This window comes from Engystomops pustulosus, chromosome 3 (assembly GCF_040894005.1).
Source record: "Engystomops pustulosus chromosome 3, aEngPut4.maternal, whole genome shotgun sequence".
In the NCBI taxonomy this organism is placed as follows: domain Eukaryota; kingdom Metazoa; phylum Chordata; class Amphibia; order Anura; family Leptodactylidae; genus Engystomops; species Engystomops pustulosus.
In genome coordinates this window covers 121,872,375-121,894,776 of record NC_092413.1, presented here as the reverse complement: position 1 = coordinate 121,894,776, position 22,402 = coordinate 121,872,375, and the positions used below count along the sequence as shown (strand labels likewise).

Below are 22,402 nucleotides of genomic sequence, written 5' to 3'. Positions count from 1 at the left end.
ACTTTTACTTTCTGATTGTAAATTACTAAATGAGAGAACACAAGGTATAACGAGAAGTGAGAAAAAAATAGCACCACTATGTCTTTCATTATTAACATGCCCTTTTGAATATTTCTTAGTTTCGCTGTCTGGCGCTAACAACCTTCATATACTTTTGATCCAGTGATGCCCCTCGATCCAGGGGGCTGAAACTGCTCTAGTTGAATGTGCTTTAACCCCTTAGGGACGTGGCCCTTTTTCGTTTTTGCATTTTCATTTTTCACTCCCCACCTTCAAAAATCTGTAGCTTTTTTTATTTCTTCATGTAAAGAGCTCTGTTTGGGCTCGTTTTCTGCGTAACAAATTGCACTTCATAGTTATGGTACCGTATTTTCTGGACTATAAGACGCACTTTTTTTCCCCAGAAAATGGGGAAAAAACAGTGCTGCGTCTTATAGTCCGGATGTAGCCTATGCAGGAGGGAATGGAGGGCACCTGGCTGCGCTCTGCCAGCCGATGCTGGCAGTAAGCGCAGCCCTTCACAGTGAAGCGCAGCGGCTGTACTCAGTGCCGCTGCGCTCCGCTCCTCTTCTCAGCCCTCCACTGCTGGAGGGAATGGATAGCAGCACCCCTGCGCTCTGCCGTCCTCAGGGCACCGATATAAATGATCATTATGGCAGCAGTGGAGAGAGAGAGGGGGGAGGAGAAAATCACTGACTCTGTCTGGCCAATCCCCACTCGGCTTGTAAGTAGCCCGGGAGGCTCAGAGTGAAAACAGAAGATGAAGGCTGCCGCACTGTGTGAAGAGGAGCCGAGCCTGTACAGCACTGCAGTGTCTGACCTGTAACTTCTATCCCAGCACAGGATCAGATAAGTGATTAGTGCACCCTTCCCCCGGTCTCTGCTCTCACAGTCTTAACCACTTGTTGCCTGGTATGTAGTGGCTGCTGTCCCCCTGGTAGATTGTAAGCTGTTGTGAGCATTGTACAAGCACTGTCATCTCCTGTGTCCTCCTCCTCATAGATTGTAAGCTCTTGTGGCCATTGTACAAGCACTGTAATCTCCTGTGCCCCCCTCCTCATAGATTGTCAGCTCTTGTGACTATTGTACAAGTCCTGTGTCCTCTCATCCTCCTCATAGATTGTAAGCTCTTGTGGCCATTGTACAAGCACTGTCATCCCCTGTGGCCTCCTCCTCCTCATAGATTGTAAGCTCTTGTGGCCATTGTACAAGCACTGTCATCCCTGTGGCCTCCTCCTCCTCATAGATTGTAAGCTCTTGTGGCCATTGTACAAGCCCTGTCATCTCCTGTGTCCTCTTCCTCCTCATAGATTGTAAGCTCTTGTGGCCATTGTACAAGCATTGTCACCGCCAGTGCCCATCCTCCTCATAGATTGTAAGCTCCTGTGTCCATTGTACAAGCACTGTCACCTCCTGTGTCCGCTCCTCCTCATAGATTGTAAGCTCTTGTGGCCATTGTGCAAGCACTGTCATCTCCTGTGTCCTCTTCCTCATTGATTGTAAGCTCTTGTGACCAGTGTCACATATACTCATACCTATACAGCCCTGGTAACTCTTGAGACCCCCTGACTACGTGCCAGCATAATTCTATCTAGATAGGCTGCTCGCCCCTGCCCCTCTCCAAAGAGAAACTAGGCTGCACTGCCCAGTTACTTTACTGTCACTTTATAAAATATTTTTGCATACTATTTTGGGAAAAAACATTTTTGTTATTTTTCCTCCTCTAAAACCTAGGTGCGTCTTATGGTCCAGTGCGTCTTATAGTCCGAAAAATACGGTATTTATTATTCCATGCCGTGTACAGGGAAGCGGGAAAAAAATTCAGAATGCAGCATTTGCGCCGTTTTCTTGTGGGCTTGGATTTTACAGCTTTCACTGTATGCCCCGAATCACATGTCTACTTTATTCTTTGGTTCGGTACGATCACGGGGGATACCAAATTTGTATAGGTTTTATAATGTTTTCATACATTTAAAAAATGAAAACCTTCTGTACAAAAAAAAATTCTTCATTTTGCCATGATCTGGCGCTAATAACTTTTTCAAACTTCAGTGCACGGAGTAGGGTGGTGTCATTTTTTGCGACTTTTGATGACTTTTGATCACTTTTTATAGAATTTTTTTATATTTTTCAAAATGGCAAAAAAGTGACATTTTCGACTTTGGGCGCCAATTTCTATTACGGGGTTAAACGCCGGAAAAATTTGCTAATATATTTTGATAGATTGGGCATTTTGGGACATGATAATACCTAAAGTGTTTATGATTTTTACTGTTTATTTATATTTATATCAGTTCTAGGGAAAGGGGGGTGATTTAAACTTTTACTTTTTTTTTACAATTTTTTCATATTTTTTAAAAAATTGTTAAAATTTTTTTTTAGCCATTATTTAAGATCCTCCAGGGTAATTTAACCCTGCAGGGTCCGATTGCTAATACTATGTACTGCAATACTACTGTATTGTAGTATATAGCAATTTTACAATGATTTTTAATAGCCTGCCCTCTGCTGGCTATTATAAATCATTGCACATGGCAAGCCTACGAGTAAGACTCGTGGCTGCCATAGCAACCGATCGCCGTCCTCCAATGACATTCCAGGGGGCGGCGATCGTCCATCCAAGATGGCGGCACCCATATAACGGTATGTTATGTGCCGCGGTCGGGTTCGACAGTGGCGCTCAACTGCTGCGATCGGTGCCAGCACCCACCGCGGCAGTGACAGACGGGTGTTGGCTGTTTTATACAGCCGTCACCCGCTGTGTATGGAGAGGGCTCAGCTCGTGAGCTCTCTCCATACACCCCTTGCCGCGCAAGGACGATATAGTTCGTCCTCGGTCGGCAAGGTGTTAAAGGGGTTTTCCTACGAACAACAGTTAGGCACTATCCACAGGGCTCTCGATCTCCGTCAGCTCCATAGAGATTAATGGAGCAGAACAGTCATGCGTGGCTGTACGCAAGCGGTGAGGGGTCCAACGAAGGTACGTAGGACCCCTCGTATTTGGAATCTGTGTGGGTTTCATCACTGAGACCCCCACTGATCAGCAATTTAGGCCCTATCCCGTGGAAATGTGCAGTTATCAACTTTATGCAAATGAGCCGGAAGTGCTCACCACCCCGAGTGCCTCCCGTCTCCGTCCGAACATAATTTATGCAGGACCCCTCATTGATATTAATCCACGGCGCTGGCGGAAAGTGCTGCAGACAGCAGGTGACGTCACACGGCTGTCTAATCTCGCGCATGCGTGGAAACTACCTTCCTTGAGCAACCGGTGGGAGAGAAGTGCGGCTGTGCAAGGGTGTCGGTTAGTTAATAGGGCTGTATAGGAGTCTATCATTGGCCATATATGTGAAAATGTGGGGACAGGTTCCATTTAAGAAAATCCTTTAAGTTATCTGTTATAAAACAAAAAAAAAAAAGCCCTCATCAGGGGGGTTAGTAAACATATCTTCCTCCCAGGGATCTTTAACCAGTTAAGGACCGGGCCCTTTCCCGTTTTTTTCATTTCCATTTTTCAATCCCCACCTTCAAAAATCTATAACTTTTTTATTTTTACACGTAAAAAGCTATGTGACGGCTTGTTTTTTGCGTAACAAATTGCACTTCATAGTGATCACATTGAATATTCCCTGCCATGTACTGGGAAGCGGGAAAAAAATTCCAAATGCAGTGAAAGTGGTGAAAAAATGCATTTGTGCCGTATTCTTGTGGGCTTAGATTTTATGGCTTTCACTTCACGGCAAAAAAGACATGTCTACTTTATTCTTTGGGTCAATACGATTACAGGGATACCAAATTTGTATAGTTTTTATAATGTTTTCATACATTTACAAAAATGAAAACCTCATGTACAAAATTTTTTTTTAAATTTTGCCGTCTTCTTGCGCTAATAACTTTTTCATACTTCGTTTTACGGAGTTGTGGGTGGTGTTATCTTATTGATGTTTTCAATTATATTTTTAGGACTGTATGACCTTTTGATCACTTTTTATAGAATTTTTTTTTTTTTTAAATGGCAAAAAAGTGCCAGTTTTGACTTTGGACGCGATTTTCCGTTACGGGGTTAAACGCAGTGAAAAACCGTTATTATATTTTGATAGATCATTTTCGGACGCGGTGATACCTAATGGTTTTATGATTTTTACTGTTTATTTATATCAGTTCTAGGGAAAGGGGGGTGATTTGAATTTTTAGGTGTTTTATTACAATTTTTTTTTTTTTTTACTTTTAATTTTTACTATTTTTCAGACTCCCTAGGGTACTTTAACCCTAGGTTGTCTGATCGATCCTACCATATACTGCCATACTATGGTATGGCAGTATATGGGGATTTTACTCCTCATACATTACAATGTGCTGATAGCACATTGTAATGAATGGGTTAACCCGAAGTAGCTTCGGGTCTTCGTGAGACCAGAGGCTACCATAGCGACGGATCGCCGCTCCCCGATGACGTCACGGGGAGCGATGATCCTCGGAAAGATGGTGGCGCCCATGCGCCGCCATCTGTTTGAAGCCACCGGCAGCTTTGCCGGCGGCGATCAGCAAGAAAACACCAGCGAGAGTGTGCGCGGTCCCAAACATTAAATCCCGAGGGGCCGGTGGAAGTGAACGCGCCGGACAAACCTTCCCAGGACTGCAAATGGGGCTTCCCTCCCCATTGTCCTGGAAGAGAGCTCTCTCACACCTCCAATACCTCAGAAGGGACAGGAATACACTGGTGAGGGGTTGCTAGGGAGGGCCATTTAAGATCTCTCAATTTCCTGTCCCTACGGAGAATAGGAGCAACCTCCAGGTGGGGACAAAGTGGGGAAAAGTGGCATTTCGGACATTTGGACACTACTCTCCGTTACGGAGTTTAACGCCATGAATAACCATTATTATATTTCAATAAAACAAACATTTTGCGATGGGGGAATACCTAAAGTGTTAAGGATTTTATTGGCTTATTTTTATGTTAGTTCTATCGAAACAGGGGGAGGGAGGCTGGGTGGGATTTGAACTTTTAGGTTTTTATTTTAAAATTATGTTTTCTCCGATTTTTTCAGACCATATGATATTGCATATCATTTGTTACAATGTGCCGCAGATCGCCAGAAAATTTACAGCCTCAAGTCTTATAAAGACCAGAGGCTGTCATGGCAACAGATCGACACTGACCAATAGTGTTTAACTTTAAAAATAATTTTTTAAAAAAAACTACTTTTATTAATTATGTAAATTAGTTTTGATACACTTAACGAGGCAGTTGAGGCAAACGTTTCCCTCTCGCCACTGCCACGTCCGTTCCCCTACTTTTTTCTCCCTACCACTTAATTTGCGCTTTTCCCCAAATCTTGTACAACCACACATTATGTTTATAGGATTCCCTCAACAGACATCTTGACACAGTGACTGCAGGGAGGATCATGGGAAGAGAAGGTTGTCAATCAGGAACACAAACAGAAGGACATGAATATTCAAAACGTTAGTGACACAGCCCGAAAGCGGCACCGGCGGTACCTGGTGTCACGGAATGTTCTACTGACACACCAACGTAGAAAGGCAGCGCGTCAGAAGTACCACCCATAATGGCCGCCGAAAAAACAGATAGGGGTTAAATAAAGGTTATAAAGGGTTAAATATTATGTATGTTTGTAAATTTAATAAATTATTTACCGTAATGATAAGCCTCTCCCTTCTAAACTTGGTCTTTTGTCTAAAGTTTTCAGGTATTCAGATTCAGACACATTCATCTGTGCATTTGTGCCATCAACGGGCAGAGAATGATGCTTATCTCCTGTGAGCTGGACATAAATGTCAAGTAATTTTTCTATTGCTAGCTCTAGGTTGGGGAATAGCTGTTGAAGAACCTGTAAAGAACAATATTCAGAGTTTAGAAAAGAAAATATTTGTAATCGAAGAGATTTCGTTTCATTAGAAAGATAGAACTTTGATATAGTTCTGATTACAGTACATCAAAGTTAATAAAAAGAAAAACTACCACTTGGGTAGCCATAATTTAAACAAAAATATAAAGTGGGTAATGGAAAGTATTCAAACCCCTTTAAATTTTTCACTCTGTTTCATTGCAGCCAATTGACAAGATGAAAAAGTGCATTTTTTGCTCATTAATGTACACTCTGCGCCACATCATGACAGAAAAAAAAAACAAAAAATGTTGATATCGCTAATTAGTTAAGAAAAACTGAAAACATGTCATGACATGGTCTTCAGACCCGTTACAGTACTGTGAAGTTCATATTTACCTCAGATGCTGTCCATTTGCTTCTTGTTCTTGGGATGGTTCTAATTCTTCATTGGAGGAGTCCAGCTGTGTTTAATTAACCCCTTCAGAACGTAGACATTTTGTAGCTTTAGGCTCAGCCCCATTTTTTGTATTCTGACATGCATCACTTTTACTTATCAAAGCAAGTCCAAGATTGTTTTTGTCTCACACGTACTTCATTTTAGTGGTACATTTTGACTGATATTTTTATGAACAAACACAAAACTTAAGGAAAAAAAAATGATTTTTTTGAAAAATTTGCCATTTTTAAAATTCCTAATCATTGAGTCTTCAGGCAGATAGATTTACCACCTAAATTAGTTCCTGTATAACATTTCCCATATGTCTGATTTATATTTTTATAAATTTAACCAGACATTTTTAATAAAAAATTATTTTCAGTCAGTTTTCTGTATTTTCAGAACTTACTATTTTGGGGATTATTACATCATATTTTTTTCATATGTTTTACTAAATTTGCCAAATAAAGCCCTAATGTGGGGAAAATCTCATTTGTGCATCGCCATCTTCAGAATGGTATAACATTTTTACTTGTTTGGCTACAGAGCTGGTTGATTAATTGTTTTTTGCGGGACATGTTGTATATTGCAGCAATATCATTCTGGAGTACATTATCACTTTTTATTGCATTTTTTGTGGGATGAAATAGGTAAAAATCATAATTTTAGGGGGATTTAGATTTTTTTTCCTACGGTGTTCAATAACAATCTTTTTTAAATCTACACTTCGTTACGGATGCGGTGATGCTATACATGGGGTTTGTGTTATGATTTAGACTTCTTTGCATTATGTGTCTTTATATGTTAATGAGGCTTATAAGCAGTTTTATTAATTTATTGTTATTTAAAAACAATTATTTTTTTATTAGTTCCACCATGGGACATGAAAAAGCAATCATGGGGAAGGAATTGTGGGGAAGAGACCCCTGTCAGCCAAGTTAAATGCCGAGGTCGTGCTGACCATGGCACTTAACGGATTTAACACCCACAATTGGAGCCCAACCCGACCAATCTCGAGCTGAGCCGGCATCATCTCTGGGTGTGATATGCCGGACGCAGAGCATTATGGGGTTAAACTGATTTGACTTGATTAGGAAAAGCACACACCTGTCAATAAAAATACCTCACAGTTCACAGTACATGTCATAGCACCTGAGAATCATGAGGTCTAGGGAACTGCCAAAGGAGTCCAGAGATGAAATTTTAACTGGGCACAGATCCGGCCAATGATACAAAAGAATTTCTACAGCACCCAAGGTTACGAGAAGCAGTGTGTCGTCCATAATCCTTAAAAGGAAGTAGTTTGGGACGACCACAACTCTTTCTCGACCTAGCTATTCAACCAAACTAAGCATTTGTGGGAGGAGAGCCTTGGTGAGAGAGGTAAAGAAGATCTCCAAGATCACTGTGTCTGAGCTCCAGAGATGCAGTAGCCAAATGGGAGAAAGTTCGACAGTGTCAAAGTAACACTGCAGCCCTATACCTGTCTGCGGCACTGATGGAAGCATATCCCCAGTGCAAGACATATGAAAGCCTGCATACAGTTTGCAAAAATCACACAAAAAGACTCACAGACTATGGTCTGATGAGACGAAGATTGAACTTTTTGGTGTTAATTTTAAGCGGTATGTGCGGAAAAAAGCAGGCACCTGCCAAATACAATTCCAACAGTGAAACATGGTGGTTGCAGCATCATGCTATGGGAGAGTTTTTCAGCTGGCTGGACAGGACATTCATCAGGGAAGATGAGTGCGGTCAAGTACAGAGATATCCTAGATAAAAACCTCTTCCAGAGTGCTCTGGACCTCAGACTGGGCCGAAGGTTTACCCTCCAACATGACAATAACCCTAAGCATGCAGCTAAAATAACAAAGCAGTGGTGTCAGAAGAAGTCTGTGACCATTATTGACTGGCCCAGCCAGGGCTTGAACCAAAACCTAATTGAGCATCTCTGGAGAGACTTGGGGGCTGTCCCCAAATGTTTATCATCCAACCTGAGGGAACTGGAGTGGATCTGTATGGAAGAATAGCAGAGGATCCCAAATCCACATGTAAAAAAAATTGTTGCATCATTCCCAAGACTCATGGCTGTACTAGCTTAAATGGTGCTTCTACTCAATACCGAGCAAAGCGTTTGAATACTTATGAACATGTGAGATTTCAGTTTTTCTTGTTTAATTAGGAAAAATATCTACAGTTCAGTTTTTTTCTGTCTAGATGGGGTACCCATTTTTGTTGATCAAATACTCTAAATCAGGTCAGCAGCATCTTGGAATTTTCACCTCAAGTAATTTCTACAGTACCTCTTTTAATTCATTTCGGTTCATGTTGTCAAGATGTATTTTTGTCCAATATTTGTCTAGCAAGCAAGCATGGCTATTTTGTGGCCTGTACCAAGAGCCAGAACTGGAAGTATGTAACCTAGAAAAAAAACATACATATTAGTACCTAGAGGTAGCTCCATTGCCATCGCTGTAATGCAGAGACTTAGGCTGGTTTCCCACAAACGTATGCTAGCCTGGGCATACAGCTGTACGCTGGAGAAAACCGCAGCATAGAAATATGTACAGGGAAAGCTACAGCGAGGACTATCTTTTTCCCTGGTACGGTGGGTAATATGTCCATCAGAATGTATGGATGCACTGCCCATTGAAATGCATGCAGGCGTATGCTAACAGCACCACAATGGTACGGGTAGCATATGCCCATTTTCACGCCTTCATGAGAAAGGAGCCCGTCACCAGATTTTGACCATCCTGACTAACAATGCCTGCTGATAAAGTGTTACAAGTCCTACACATATGACTTAAAATTAACTGCCAGTGGGGCTGTACCTAAATTATAGAGGTTTTTCTAATATGCAAATTAGCTTGTGTGACTCATGTCTGGTTTTTATACACCATGTATGTGATTACATGAAATCACAGCAGCCTCCATGGAGGATGGAGAAATGCAAGTCCATGGAGGCTACTGTCACTTCATGTGGTCAGATACATGCATGGGGTACAGTTGGCATTATTAAGAGGCTGAAGTACCCAAGATGATGTCACTTGTCAGAAGACATGAACTGTGACCAGTAAGGAGGCATAAGGAATGGGGAGAATTAGATGGGACAAGCGGGATGGGACACCCCCCCCCCCCTCTGATGCCAGTTAATATAAAATAAACTGTTATTTATGTGGATTTTAGCGAAACCATTTTAGCTAAAATAAGGGTGTCAGTTAATTAAAAGAGCTCTATAGGAAGCTGTCATTGTCTGTACATGTGCAAATGTGGTGACATGTTCCCTTTAAGTTAAAAGGAATCTTCTTGGTGACAGGTTAAGTCAGTGCCCATATCACTACGATAGTGGCTTGTGGGTAAAATTCCAAAATGAACCTAAAATGCACTCTAACCTTTGTAAGTGAACTAAATGTGGGCCTTCTCTAAACTTTTGAAGGCACATGTTCATCTGTTCAAGGTTTCATTTACTTTCATTACTTTTTACAGCTTTCTGTTCTCTAACAAGCAGCTTAACACAAATTTCTCAAAAGTTGTTTGAGCCATAAAAAGTCTAATAAATTTGTTTGTTCATTCAGAATTGTGATTTAAAGGGGTTCTCCCAAGATTGAAAAAAAACAGGTCTGCTTTCTTCCAAAAACAGCACCACACCTGACCATGGTTTGTGCAGGTATTGCAGCTCTGCTGTAGGGAAATGAATGGAGCTTAGTTGCAATACCACACACTACCCATGGTAGGGTGTGACTCAGTTTTTGGAAGAAAACAGCCATGTCTGACAACCTAGCTAGGGAGAACCCGTTTAAACAACCATCCTCATTAACATTTTCACATTTTGACATCATGTAACAAAGACAACTAACAATACGTAGCCAATCAAGAAGGATGTTCTCAGACAGAAGTGGCCACTAAGCTTTCAATGTCACAGTGTCCCATAAATACATGTTCCCATCTGAAGTAGACAGAGCCATACTAGAATTGTTTTCTTTTGCTCCAAAAGGAGATACAAAGAGGCTACTTTTAGTGAAAACAGGTTTGTTAGACCAATCCACAAAATAACATTCCATGCACTAATAACATTACACCATTATTTTTGCCGGACATGCACACGCACAACTACAGCCATGTGTATGAAGGCTAACAGTTGAAAATGTTAAGCAAATAAACAATGGATTTCTAACCTTCTGGTGGCAAACAGCTGAAAGCCTGGACATACTTTGATACAGTCCCCTCTTCCAGGAATAATCAGATGACCATTTTCCAGAACAGAGATTAACACAGATATCTATAGGAGAATACATTGATACATTTATGACAGATTAAATTTTTTGAAGAACAGATAGACCTAGGACGACAATGAAATCATACATTTTTAAAATGAACAATACATCAACATTTATGCAATGTTTCCCTTCCTTTTCTATAATAAAGCAGTGCGTTTGAGAAAACATATGAATTTTCATTTAAGGCTACATTCACACTAACGTATGGGGGACGTATATACGGCCGACGTATATACGGCCGATATACGTCCCCGATACACTTCTATGGGCGCACCGTACCGTTCCGTACCCGGGAAAAAGATAGGACCTGTCCTATCTTTTCCCGTAATACAGCGCCGTGCGCCATAGGTTGCTATGGAGAGGGGCGGGGGTGAGCTGCGCTCACCTCCTCCTCCTCTCCCCGTACACTGCCGTTGCCCGCTACGGTACGGTACGGTACGGGCGGGCAACGGCAGTGTGAATATAGCCTAACACTTTGAGTATACATTCAAGACCAGCAGTATTATAATTATGCAAAAACTGTCCAAAAACAATATGATAATTTCCTTACCACATCAAGTGGTGCATAATCAATGTCCTCCAACAAAATCCAGTGGCCTTTGGCAACAGCTTGTGTTAAAGTTCCAGGTTGCCACACAAACTCTCCTGGTATATCTGTGCAGCGATACATCCCAAGTAACATCTAAGGAAAAAAAATTGACATATGCAATACAAATATACATATTCACACATTTAGGCATTATGGGTTGGTCATTTAAATATAAACGTACATTTGCTGTCTTGTTTACACTTGAAATAATAAATTCACCCAAAACTAACATCCAATGCAAACATCCAACCACAGACTTTGAGGGACATTTTAAAGGACACCTGTCATCAGGTCTGTGTCACTTGTCCTGTCACTACTACCTGTTGGAGCAGCTCACAAGGATCCCATCCCAGTCTTTATATAGTTATTTCATACATTATTCATTGTAAAATCATCTATTATTTATTATGTAAATGAGGCTGGTCACATGGTCAGAGGCAGTGATGTCACCCCTGTTACCCCTCCCCTCTCCTCCCCCTGCTCATGTCTGTGTGTAACGTATAGTAAAGCATGGCTAGTGTCTGCTGTATCTGCTGACATGCTGCATCCTCCTAATATACAGGTGAGAGACACAGACATCAGCTACACATGAATCTGACATGTTCTGCTGTAACATGGCTGCATCCTGGAGCTGCTGTCTCTCTCCTAAACACACACACATGCACACACAGGCTGCAGGGGGTGTGGCCACCAGCTGCAGGGGGTGTGGCCACCAGCACCAGGAAGCACATCATTATACAGCCTCACACCATTATACAGGCTGTCAGTCATGCACTGGGGGTGTGGCAGTGCCTCCCACTCATGAATAAGGTGGACAGCTTGAATATGCTAATGACTCATTGGACATTTCACAGGTCATTTGCATACAGCTTTAGGACCTTATTGCTTAGGCTTACAGGCATGTAGAGGGACAATGAAGGGATAGAGGCAATGCTCTCTAATGGCAGTTTATGAAAATATATTTAGTTTAGGGGGGTTATTTTGCATGACGGGTTCTCTTTAATGTTGAACATTCACACAACTTAACAAAATGGTTTAAAGGTTTTATTAGGTTTGATGGAAAACATCATGAGGACCAGAGCAGGTACAAGGAGGGGGTGGGGGAGACGCATGTTACTTCTCTCAAGCTCCCCTTTCCCCTGGCCATCTATTATACTGTTGTTACTGCCCTCTGGCTAGAAGCAGAACTGGCAATAAAGGTGTAATTTTTCTTAGGTACTTGAACACTAGGGGGTTTGATCATTAAAACTAAATGTTGCAGACCTTTAGCAAGTGGTGACCAGAGGTCGCATTAGCTTTTTCAAGGCAGAGTAAAAATACTCCTCTTGGCATTTTGGAGGAGTATTTTTAGCTGACAAGGAGTACACACCATAGAAATGCATAGGTTATTGTCCCAAGGTCCGTCCCCGTACGCTAGTGCTGCGTCTGTAAATGCAGTGCCAGCAGTATGTGTGACCACACCCTTACGGATCACATATGTGTTTCAGCTGAAACATGTATGTGATCGCACAAAGCTGGACTTGAGTTTATAAACACAAGTCAACTGAAATGTGTGTAAGCAGCCTAAATTGTATTACCTTTACCCTGTAACCATATAACTGATAGTGATGCAATAGTAAACATAGGCAAGAAGACTATCCTTGTCAGCTAATGGCTCTCACTTTTTCTACCTTTTTTTTTTTTTTTTTTTGCCGAAATCCTTGTGGGCGCGTTCACACGTTCCGCTATCGTCACGTTCATAACGCGACACTAGCGCACAGTGGGCGGGGCACGGGCCGATCGCATATGCGTTTCCCGGGAAACGCATGCGATTAATAACCCGATCGCATGCGTTTCTCTGGAAACGCATATGCGATCTCCCCAAACTCCGCCCCCTGTGTTATGAACGCGGCGCTAGTGGAACGTGTGAACGCACTCTCAGGAGTAGGGGAGCATGTGTTGCTGGAGTCCGTTCGGCACATGTACTAAGAACAGTGCAGTCTGTACCATGTGGAGTTGCCTGTGTAATGTGCAGAAGGCACAGGGTGAAGACACACGTGGCGTTTTTATGCCGTTTTTAGTAGAGCGTTTTCAGATCGCAAAAAAACCGCATGCGTTGAAAACGCACTAACTAAAAACGGCTTAAAAGCGCCACGTGTGTCTTCACCCACAGGGTACAGGATTTCTGATGCACGCTCTTCATTAATCTGGTGCCCCCTGCACTTCCTCCACGCAGTGCACCACTTTTTTTTCTGGTGCACTTGATGATAAATCTGGCGCCCTGTTCAGTGCAGAAATTTGTGTCATGTGAAGAGTAAAGCAACCACACCACAACACAGTAGTGTGCAACACTAATGTGGCGCAGACACTTCTTAAATACCTGCGCAAGCAGTTTGCACCTAATAGAATGTGCAAAGTCCGACAGAAAACTGGCGCATTGCCCTTCATAAATGTGCCTCAGTATATTTACACAAACGCACAGACATGTATCCAATATGCTTACACATATATGAAGGGACATGTGTACAAAATCCATACATAAGATATTTTGACATGTGTTCTCCACATTCTACATGTCAGTCACATGTAAGGAGGATGGCAGAGATAAGTAACATGCTAGATGAATGACAGGACACAGGGCTCTGGGGCTTACCAGATGCAGTTATTGACCATCTATTACAATGCATTGGCCTCTGTGCCCTGCAGTCCTGTCATCAGAGCTGGCAGTGCCCCCAGTGACAAGGAGGGCAGCTGAGGGTGCTTGGGGCAGCTGAGGGAGCTTCTGCACAACTTGTTGCTCCTCTGCCATGATGATCGCTGATGCTGAGCAAAGTGTGTGAGGGAGGGGTAGAAGCAGGACGACGGACGCAGCTCTGCACACCTGAACTTTACCCCGACCTCCAGTAAATCACCTCCCGTGGCTGGAGGGACATGATGGCGGCAGCTTGTCCGGGGGAGGGGAGGAAGGAAGGCAGCTAGCGCCATACAGCAGCGTGGAGCAGGGTTTGCTTGGGCTGGAGGACAGTACAGGGCCAGGTGATAGTAGCAGGATGGGAGCTGGCAAATAGCTTTTTTTACCTGGTTCTGCAGTACTGTGGAGCAGAGGAGCGTGTGTAGCTAAAGTCTGTCAGCCGCACAAACTGATGAAACACGTGCAGACTCCAGTGTACTAGTAATATACACACAAGCACTCGGGCCTGTACACAGTGTCGCCCCCTGTGGCAGTGCCCAGTGACAGGGATGTCGGACTCAGGTTGTCAGTAATGTCCGGACCAGACACCGCACAGTAATCTTTGGACCCTGTGAGGATTCCCCCCGTCACCCTCTCCCTCATATCCCCGAGGTTTACACTTACTGGAAGGAAGTAGCGGGGATCCCGCCCAGCACCCGCCGGCTCTCCCATGCAGAGCCTGACTAACCATCCGCGACACTATGCTGCAGGGAGATACACAGACCCGACCAATCTACTGGCGATACTTTACAACCAATAAAAAATCCCCTTACATGCTGCTTAATACTGGCAGCGTAAAGGAGCTTTGCTATTGGTCTTCGGCTGAGCCGTGCCCGCGCGCTGTGATCACAGTAAAACTCTCTACGATTGCAGCGCGCTACACTGCTTATCAAGCACTTTACAGAGGATAATTTCCAAGCGTACTTTTACGCATGGCAATTATTCTGGGGAGTAATGGCGCCTCATCATGCGTCTATGACGGTTGGTGAGGCGTTAATGCGACCTCTGGTGGTGACTGTACAGGTTTCCTATTACAGCTTTCTGTGGGTAACATAGCAGACACCTGTTGTGCATGGAGGCCTTAATACTTGAGTCATAAATCATGGTTTTGATCAAGGTGTGAGTATCATGCCACCAGCAATATGTTAACCAACTACTATACACATGCAACATTTTATTTTAATTGACCCATGGAGCCTGATTTTTTTTTATAAGTATGCAGGAAGATGGCTTTCTTTGGTTCTTTATGCAAAGATGAAGGCTGAAATATCCAAGTACATTAAACAACCTTTGTACTCATTAGGTAGATCATAAAAGCCAGAAGGACAAGAGTCCACTCCAACTGAAATCCCACATTCAGCTATTAGAAGCAGCCATAAGCCATCAACACAACTTAGGTTTAGAACTCCCACACATTTAAATTGTAAAGCTGAGCTTTTATTTCCCATCATTATTTTCTTACCTTGCTATCAGTTTGATCCCCAAGCTGAACCTTCAATAAATGAGGTGGCTTTGAGCGTCCAGTAACCCTGGCCAAGTGCTCTACTAAAGCAGTTTTTCCACACCCTATGGGTCCTTCCAAAAGTACAGCATTCTGATAGGAGACTGCATGAGCAAGACTGCGAAGACTTCTACAAGTGGTTTCCACCAAGACAAGTGGAGAACTTGGAACTTCCTGTAACAAAATAAGACACTGTATTTATAAATATTGCAGAATTACAATTTCTAAAATTAATAAGAAACCGTTCCGGTGACTGAAATTCATATATACTTAAAGGGATATTCCCTTCAGGGCATTTACATTTAATTAAATTAATTTGCCATATGTAAACATTTCTTCTATTGGATGTTAAAGGGGTATTCCGGGAATATGAATGTCTGATACAAAAACTCATAATGCTATAAATAAATGAATGTAACACAACTTTATGTCAGCGTGGCTCTCCTTCACTTCCTATGTAGCCGCGCGCACGGTCGAGCACATGGTAAGCGCCGAGCGCGTACCTCCCTGCGCCGAAGCAGCTTCGGCTATAAAGTTTAAAAAGTGTTTTAAACCGCGATACAGCAGTTTAAAACACTAACAAAAATGAGCTCCGGCACCAGCTCACCCTGAGCTGGTGCTCGGTTTTTCCTTCTTATACCTGCCACTTCAAGTGGTAGGTTTCCTTTAACTAGAATGTTCAATGCCCAATTAATTAAAACTCTGTACTGTGCCGTCACATGTTCTGTTAGAGTTTTCATAATTTTGAACTGAAATTTAATACTATTTTATCATGGTTATGAACTCTTTGTATAAAATGAAGTAGGTACTTCATGAACATATTTGTTAAACTTTCTTAAAACACCTATGATAGCCGACTGTCATCATGATTGTGTAATCCTATGTATACTGTGCATGGAAGTACCTGCTCATGTTTCAGCTTTATTATTCAATAAAACCAGTTAACCGCTTCACGCACAGTGTCCGATACATCGGACGCAGAGCCGATGCCGGTTCAGCTCAAGATCTAAGCCGAACCGACATCGGGAAACACGGGGTGCCGGCTATAACTAATAGCAAGCACCCCAGTGTAACACCCCTTTGGGGGGGGGGGGGTCTTTCCCCTACGATGCCCCCCCCCCCGAACCGTTTGAGGGGGGGACCGATCGCTGCTGTCATCATCTAGACCCCAGTACTGTCTGCAAGAACTACCGGTAAGATGACGTCTATGACGTCAGCCTATGCATGTGCATAGGCTGACACGGATATTACCCTGCAATACATGAGTATTGCAGCATATTATTATGAACAAGCAATCAGATGACTGTTTGTTGATGTCCCATGGTGGAAAAAGTAAAAAAAAAAAAAAAAGTTATTGAATAAAAAAGAAATCAATAAAAATGCCCAAAAGCCCCAAAACATATAAACCCCCACATATATAGTATTACCGCCTCCGTAACAACCCGTAGAATAACAGTAAATAATTATTGAACCTGCACGATAAACGCCGTAGGAAAAAACTGTTATAAACACTCCAAAAATTATGATTTTTACCTATTCAATCCCACAAAAAATGCTATAATAAGTGATCAAAAAACATATGTACTTCAGAATGATACTGGTGCAAAATACAACATGTCCCGCAAAAAACAAGCCATCAGCCAGCTCCGTAGCCAAAAAAGTAACAATGGTATGCCACTTGGCATGCCAATGCCAATACAAAAATGATAGATTTTTCCCCACATTAGGGTTTTATTTGACAAATTTGGTAACACTGGAAAAAGCATCTCATCCCGTAAAAAATATGCCGTCTCATGGCCCCAATAACAAAAAACCTAAAATTGTATAGCCTACAAAAGGGGCCAATGAGGAAACTAAAATCCTGGCAGCTGCAGGACGCTCCTTCCCTTCTGCGCCTCCCTGTGCGCACATAAAACAAGTAACAGCCACATGTGGGGGGTCTCTGTACTTAGGAAAAATTATAGAACAAATTGTATGGTGGGTTCTCTTTTTTTATCTTTTGAAAATGTGTAAATTTTAGGGCTAAATGAACGAACAACTGACACAATTTGACCATTCTAAATTTCACCTACATTTTGATTCAATTACTAAATCTATCTGCCTGAAAATGCAATGATTTCGAAAATGGCAAATTTATAAAAAAAATTCATAATTTTTTCTTTTTTTTTTGTAAATAAACGCAAAACTTATCAGCCAAAATTTACCACTAAAATGAAGTATAACATATGGGGGGGGGGGACAATCTAAGAAATGTTTAGATAAGTAACAGTGTTCAAAAGTTATAACCATATAAAGCGGCACATGTCAGAATCCAAAAAAAAAAAAAAAAATCGGGCTGAGCCTTAAGCTACAAAATGGCTGCGTCCTTAAGGGGTTAAGAAAAAAAAAAGTATTGTTTTGTTTAATAAATATTCTATAACTACCTGCTCCTTGGTATTCAGAATCTTTTTAGAAAGTATTATTCCACAGACAGGTGCAACATATGAACATAGATCACCAGATACAATTTGGCCCTGTGTGTATTGTTCAGTTCGGTCTTTACACCACAAGGAAATTTCAGGATTGGTTAACAGAAGCCCCTGCTTTACATTCTGGCCTTGAAGCTCATCAAGCAACCTGCAAGACAAAAGGACACCATGAGATATAAAGAGATATATAATCTATCAAGAAATAACAATACGGTTGGAGAAGTCAAGAATGTACTTACTGAAGTTTGAAATTTATTAATTCATCTGTCCCAAACAATTTATTCAGAAAGGTCTCTCTGTTCTCATCTGACATACAAGTTACCATAGACAAACAATGGGAAGTGTACCTTAAAGAAAAAAAAAGGATTAAAAGGCAAGCATTTATACAGAATCTGTCACCATTGTAAAGGTATTTTAAAAGAAAGATTGCAACAAAGAATTACGGAGAATCAGAAGGAGTGGCTAGTGTTAGGCAGTTGGGGGTCAAACATCTTTGAAATAAATGTCCTATCGTTTATAAGGCATTCAGCGATACTAAATGGACCATGCTTTATTACAACATGAACAGAATAGAATGGCCTATGGGGCAGTTTGTGTGTCTAGCTCATGGCCCAAGCTCATGTTCGTGTGTATGAGACCTTACTTTAATAGGATTTCACTAAAAGCAGGCAATGTGCTGAAAACAATTAAACATATATACAGGCAGTTCCCTACTTAAAAACCCACGACTTACATATGACGTCTAACGGACCTCTGGATGTTGGTAATTTACTGTACTTTATCCTTAGGCTACTATAAACAGTTATAACAGTTATTAAAAGGTGTCTGCAATTAAGATTTATTGTTAATCTTGCTTTTTATGACAACCCATCATATTTAAAATCCAATTGTCACAGAGAGCAAAGAAACTTTATAATTATAACCCCAGTAAAATATACAGTTCCGACTTGCATACAAATTCAACTTAAGAACAAACCTACAGAACCTATCCTGTTTGTAACCCGGGGAATGCCTGTGTTATATTATATTATTATATAATATTATATTATATTATATTTAAAAGACTGTCTCCTCTATGGAAACCTATATAAAGAAAAATAAAAAGTAAATAACACGCACCACCGCACAGCTAGGTCGTGGCTTTTCAGGAGAGGAACACAAACACTCCAATCCCACATTTCTTGGAAAGAAACCTCATCATGTTGTAGAAATCGGTAGGCTGCTTCCATCAGATCTCGCAATTTCATTCGTCTTCGGCCATAACGTACAGTGTTGGAGTCACAGCTCTCCAAGAAGAGTCTATTAAACACTGGTGGAGCACTCTGAAAATAACGAAGTGCAAATCTGTCCAAACAAAAACACAAAAGTAAATAAAATGATAACCACATAAATAATGGTTACCAACGCAAACTATAGATCCACTATAACATGACAGTAACCAATGCATTTCAATGTCTACATCACAACCACAACATTGTAAGGATTCTCCTTTTGATACTCTCCATAGTCCACCAGTATAAACAAAGTATCAGTTTGTATTACCCAATTTAGTTATTGCTTTTTATCAGAAAATTCCTGCAAGCAAAGCTATGCGACCTGTTCATTACTTGGATCAGTCTATGAGAACAGAGGTCTCTTCCTTAAAGGGCACCTACCAAACGGGGTGAAGGACTGTATGCAAATAAGCCTGAGGGGCTCCAGGCTCCATAAGTGTTAATGGAGCCCCTCAGGGCTCATGTGCATACAGTCCTTAATCCTGGTGGTAGATGCCCTTTAAAGGAAACCTACCACTTGTAGTGGCAGGTTTCTGATGGAAATACCGGGCACCAGCTCAGGGTGAGCTGGTGCCGGAGCTTATTTTCGTTAGTGTTTTAAACCGCGGTATCGCGGTTTAAAACACTTTTTAAACTTTATAGCCGCGCAGGCAGGTACGCGCTCGGCGCTTACCGTGCGCGCGGCTACATAGGAAGTGAATGAGAGCCGCGCGCACGGTAAGCGCCGAGCGCGTACCTGCCTGCGCCGGCTATAAAGTTTAAAAAGTGTTTTAAACCGCGATACCGCGGTTTAAAACACTAACGAAAATAAGCTCCGGCACCAGCTCACCCTGAGCTGGTGCCCGGTATTTCCATCAGAAACCTGCCACTACAAGTGGTAGGTTTCCTTTAAGTGCGCATGATGCAACTGCTTGCACTAGAGCCTCTCCACAGAAGGCTGCATAGACTCCTGCCTCAGCTACTTGTAAATTACAGTTAGAAATGATTAATATAACATTGCAGATTCCTGACTAGAAGTGAGAAGTGTTATTCCAACAGGCACAGATTGTACAGTCTCTAGCTGCCCATGTGATGTTCTTCTGAAGCACTGAAGACAATAGAGAAAAAAAAGATGCCAAAAACTTGTGAGGATCATGTCTGATGAAAGTAGACAAGCACTGAAGGGAAGTGAATATATATGCACTTTGTACATGTACATATCAGGAAAGGTGAGAGGTATGTGGGCGTTACAGCCACAGAGATCTTAGTGTAGTTGGAAAAATATTCACTTAAGCACCACTAAACTTTTTTTTATGATTGTGTATTCAAGAGAGGGAGGAAAAAAAGGATTAAAAAGGACATCTACCATCAGGATCAAGGATTGTAAACCATGTACACTGACATTCTGGTGTGTGCTCCATCTGTCATTTTCCAGTCTTTTAGCTTCTTAGGACCTTGTTTTTACAAAAACCTTTATTTCTTAAAAACAAGGGCATGATCCTGCCAGAAGGTGGACACACCAGCATGTAAATGTGCTTGGTTTACAATCCTTCATACTGGTGTGGTAGATGTTCTTTAAATGAACTACAGCACCTTCCTAGATTACTCCAACTGTATAGAAGTATGCACCAAATAAATAATGTCAAACTGTGTGGCCATATAGCACCCCAGAATTGCAGATGGTTTATGAGATGTTGATAAAGCCAGATAGGGGGGCTTACTCAGTAGATTGCAAGTCCAGCCAATTTTCCACCCATATAGAAATCCGGGGTGGGGGGAGGGGAACATTCTTCAGGAGAGATAAAAGCTTCTCCCAAGCTAGTTGGATAAGGGCAGAAGACACATAGCACCCCATGCACAAAAGGTTTATCCTCCTTGCAAGATAAAGGCAGGACCTGCTCAAGGTATCAAAGGTTATCCAAAGACTTTCCCTTTTCTGGTTCTGAGAAGCAGCCTTTTCAAGATTGTAGTCCAGGTATGGGAGGACCATTCTTACCTTGAAACTAAGAATTTCCATGATCAGGGCAAAAACTTATGAAAACATGAAGCTTGTTGGCCAAGGCAAATGGGATACAAATTAGTATTGTTGAGATCCAAGGACACACAAGGTTTGTGGCCGGATATTAGTCCCCATTGATGCCTTTGGTGCCCGATCACTGAAGTGAGCTTACGTTGTCTCACTGCAAAGTGACCATAGATGGAATATTATAGGCCATGTCCTATATCTTGCCATGCCATGGGGCCGACCTCTCTCCTGCGTGCTGTATGCTCCTGGAAGTCAGAGATCCAGGCATTGTGGAAATCATCTTATATTGGATATCCATGGCTTCCTTCCTTCTAAAACTAACTTTTAAACATTATGCCAATGAGAAGGGTTATGGGTGTATTACAGAAGCCTATCCGTGCTATAATTGCACAGAAGCATTCCCCCTCCCTCTGTGTGCTCACTGCTGCTGAGATTACAGGAAGTAGAGGGAGCAAGAATGAAGGCGAGAGAGACATACTGCTGCACAAAGTAACAACATCCAGTGAGGCCAGATCACAGAGAGCTGCTGGAACACACTCACAACCTCACTAGCATAATTTTAAAAGCTGATTTTAGAAGGAAGGAGGCCATGGATAACAAATATAAGATTAACACAGTAACAGAGCCTGGATCTATGAGCATGTGTCCCTGGTTAATCACGCTGGATTTTTATTGTATTAAGTGTATTGTAATTTTGTGTCTTTACATAAGGGGACATTGGATTGGGTGTGACTAAACTGACTGAAGATGCTAGAGCTCAATAAAAAAAAAAATTTAAAAAAATAACCTGGAAAATAGATGGCAAAGATATTTTACTCAACGCTGTTGGCAGCATTAACATATAAACAGTAAAAAATTATGTCCAAAGGTGATTGAAATTTTAATAGTATCATGGGACAGCATCTCACACATTGCAAATTATAATCCTAACTCGACATTCTAGCAATCCTAAAAATTAATCATACATCAAAAAAAGAAAACTATTACAGTGCAATACAATTCCGGGAATCAAAATGAAAACTAATACTCACGGAAGGACATCAGGGTGGCTGGCAATTAATCTGCTCATAGCAACACATAGCCTCTCATGGAGATCATGGTTTACCTGACCTCCAGCTTTAATACATTCTGCATTTCTCTCTAAAAGATCTAAAAGCAAAGGTCGAAGCTGTCTCCCAATCAGCAGGGTACATTCCTTGTCAAGGAGCAACTGTGCCAACAGGCTCAAAATGGATTCTCTGTCCTGGGAAGTCCATAGCTGAAAGACAGCAACAATTCAATTAATAC

General features: G+C 41.8%; 1 protein-coding gene across 2 annotated transcripts in view; it reads right to left on the bottom strand.

The window, feature by feature from the left end:
• The window catches only part of MDN1 (midasin AAA ATPase 1), a 178,012-nt gene that overhangs the window by 146,772 nt on the left and 8,838 nt on the right, over window positions 1-22,402 (bottom strand). For both annotated transcript variants that reach the window (XM_072141954.1, XM_072141952.1), the window contains exons 2-10: window positions 22,147-22,373; window positions 18,956-19,180; window positions 18,076-18,183; window positions 17,792-17,984; window positions 15,330-15,542; window positions 11,119-11,250; window positions 10,467-10,570; window positions 8,592-8,709; window positions 5,659-5,852 (exon numbers count right to left, since the gene is read on the bottom strand). In XM_072141954.1, coding sequence (XP_071998055.1) covers window positions 5,659-5,852; window positions 8,592-8,709; window positions 10,467-10,570; window positions 11,119-11,250; window positions 15,330-15,542; window positions 17,792-17,984; window positions 18,076-18,183; window positions 18,956-19,180; window positions 22,147-22,373 — 1,514 coding nt within the window. The remainder of the gene's footprint in view (window positions 1-5,658; window positions 5,853-8,591; window positions 8,710-10,466; window positions 10,571-11,118; window positions 11,251-15,329; window positions 15,543-17,791; window positions 17,985-18,075; window positions 18,184-18,955; window positions 19,181-22,146; window positions 22,374-22,402) is intronic.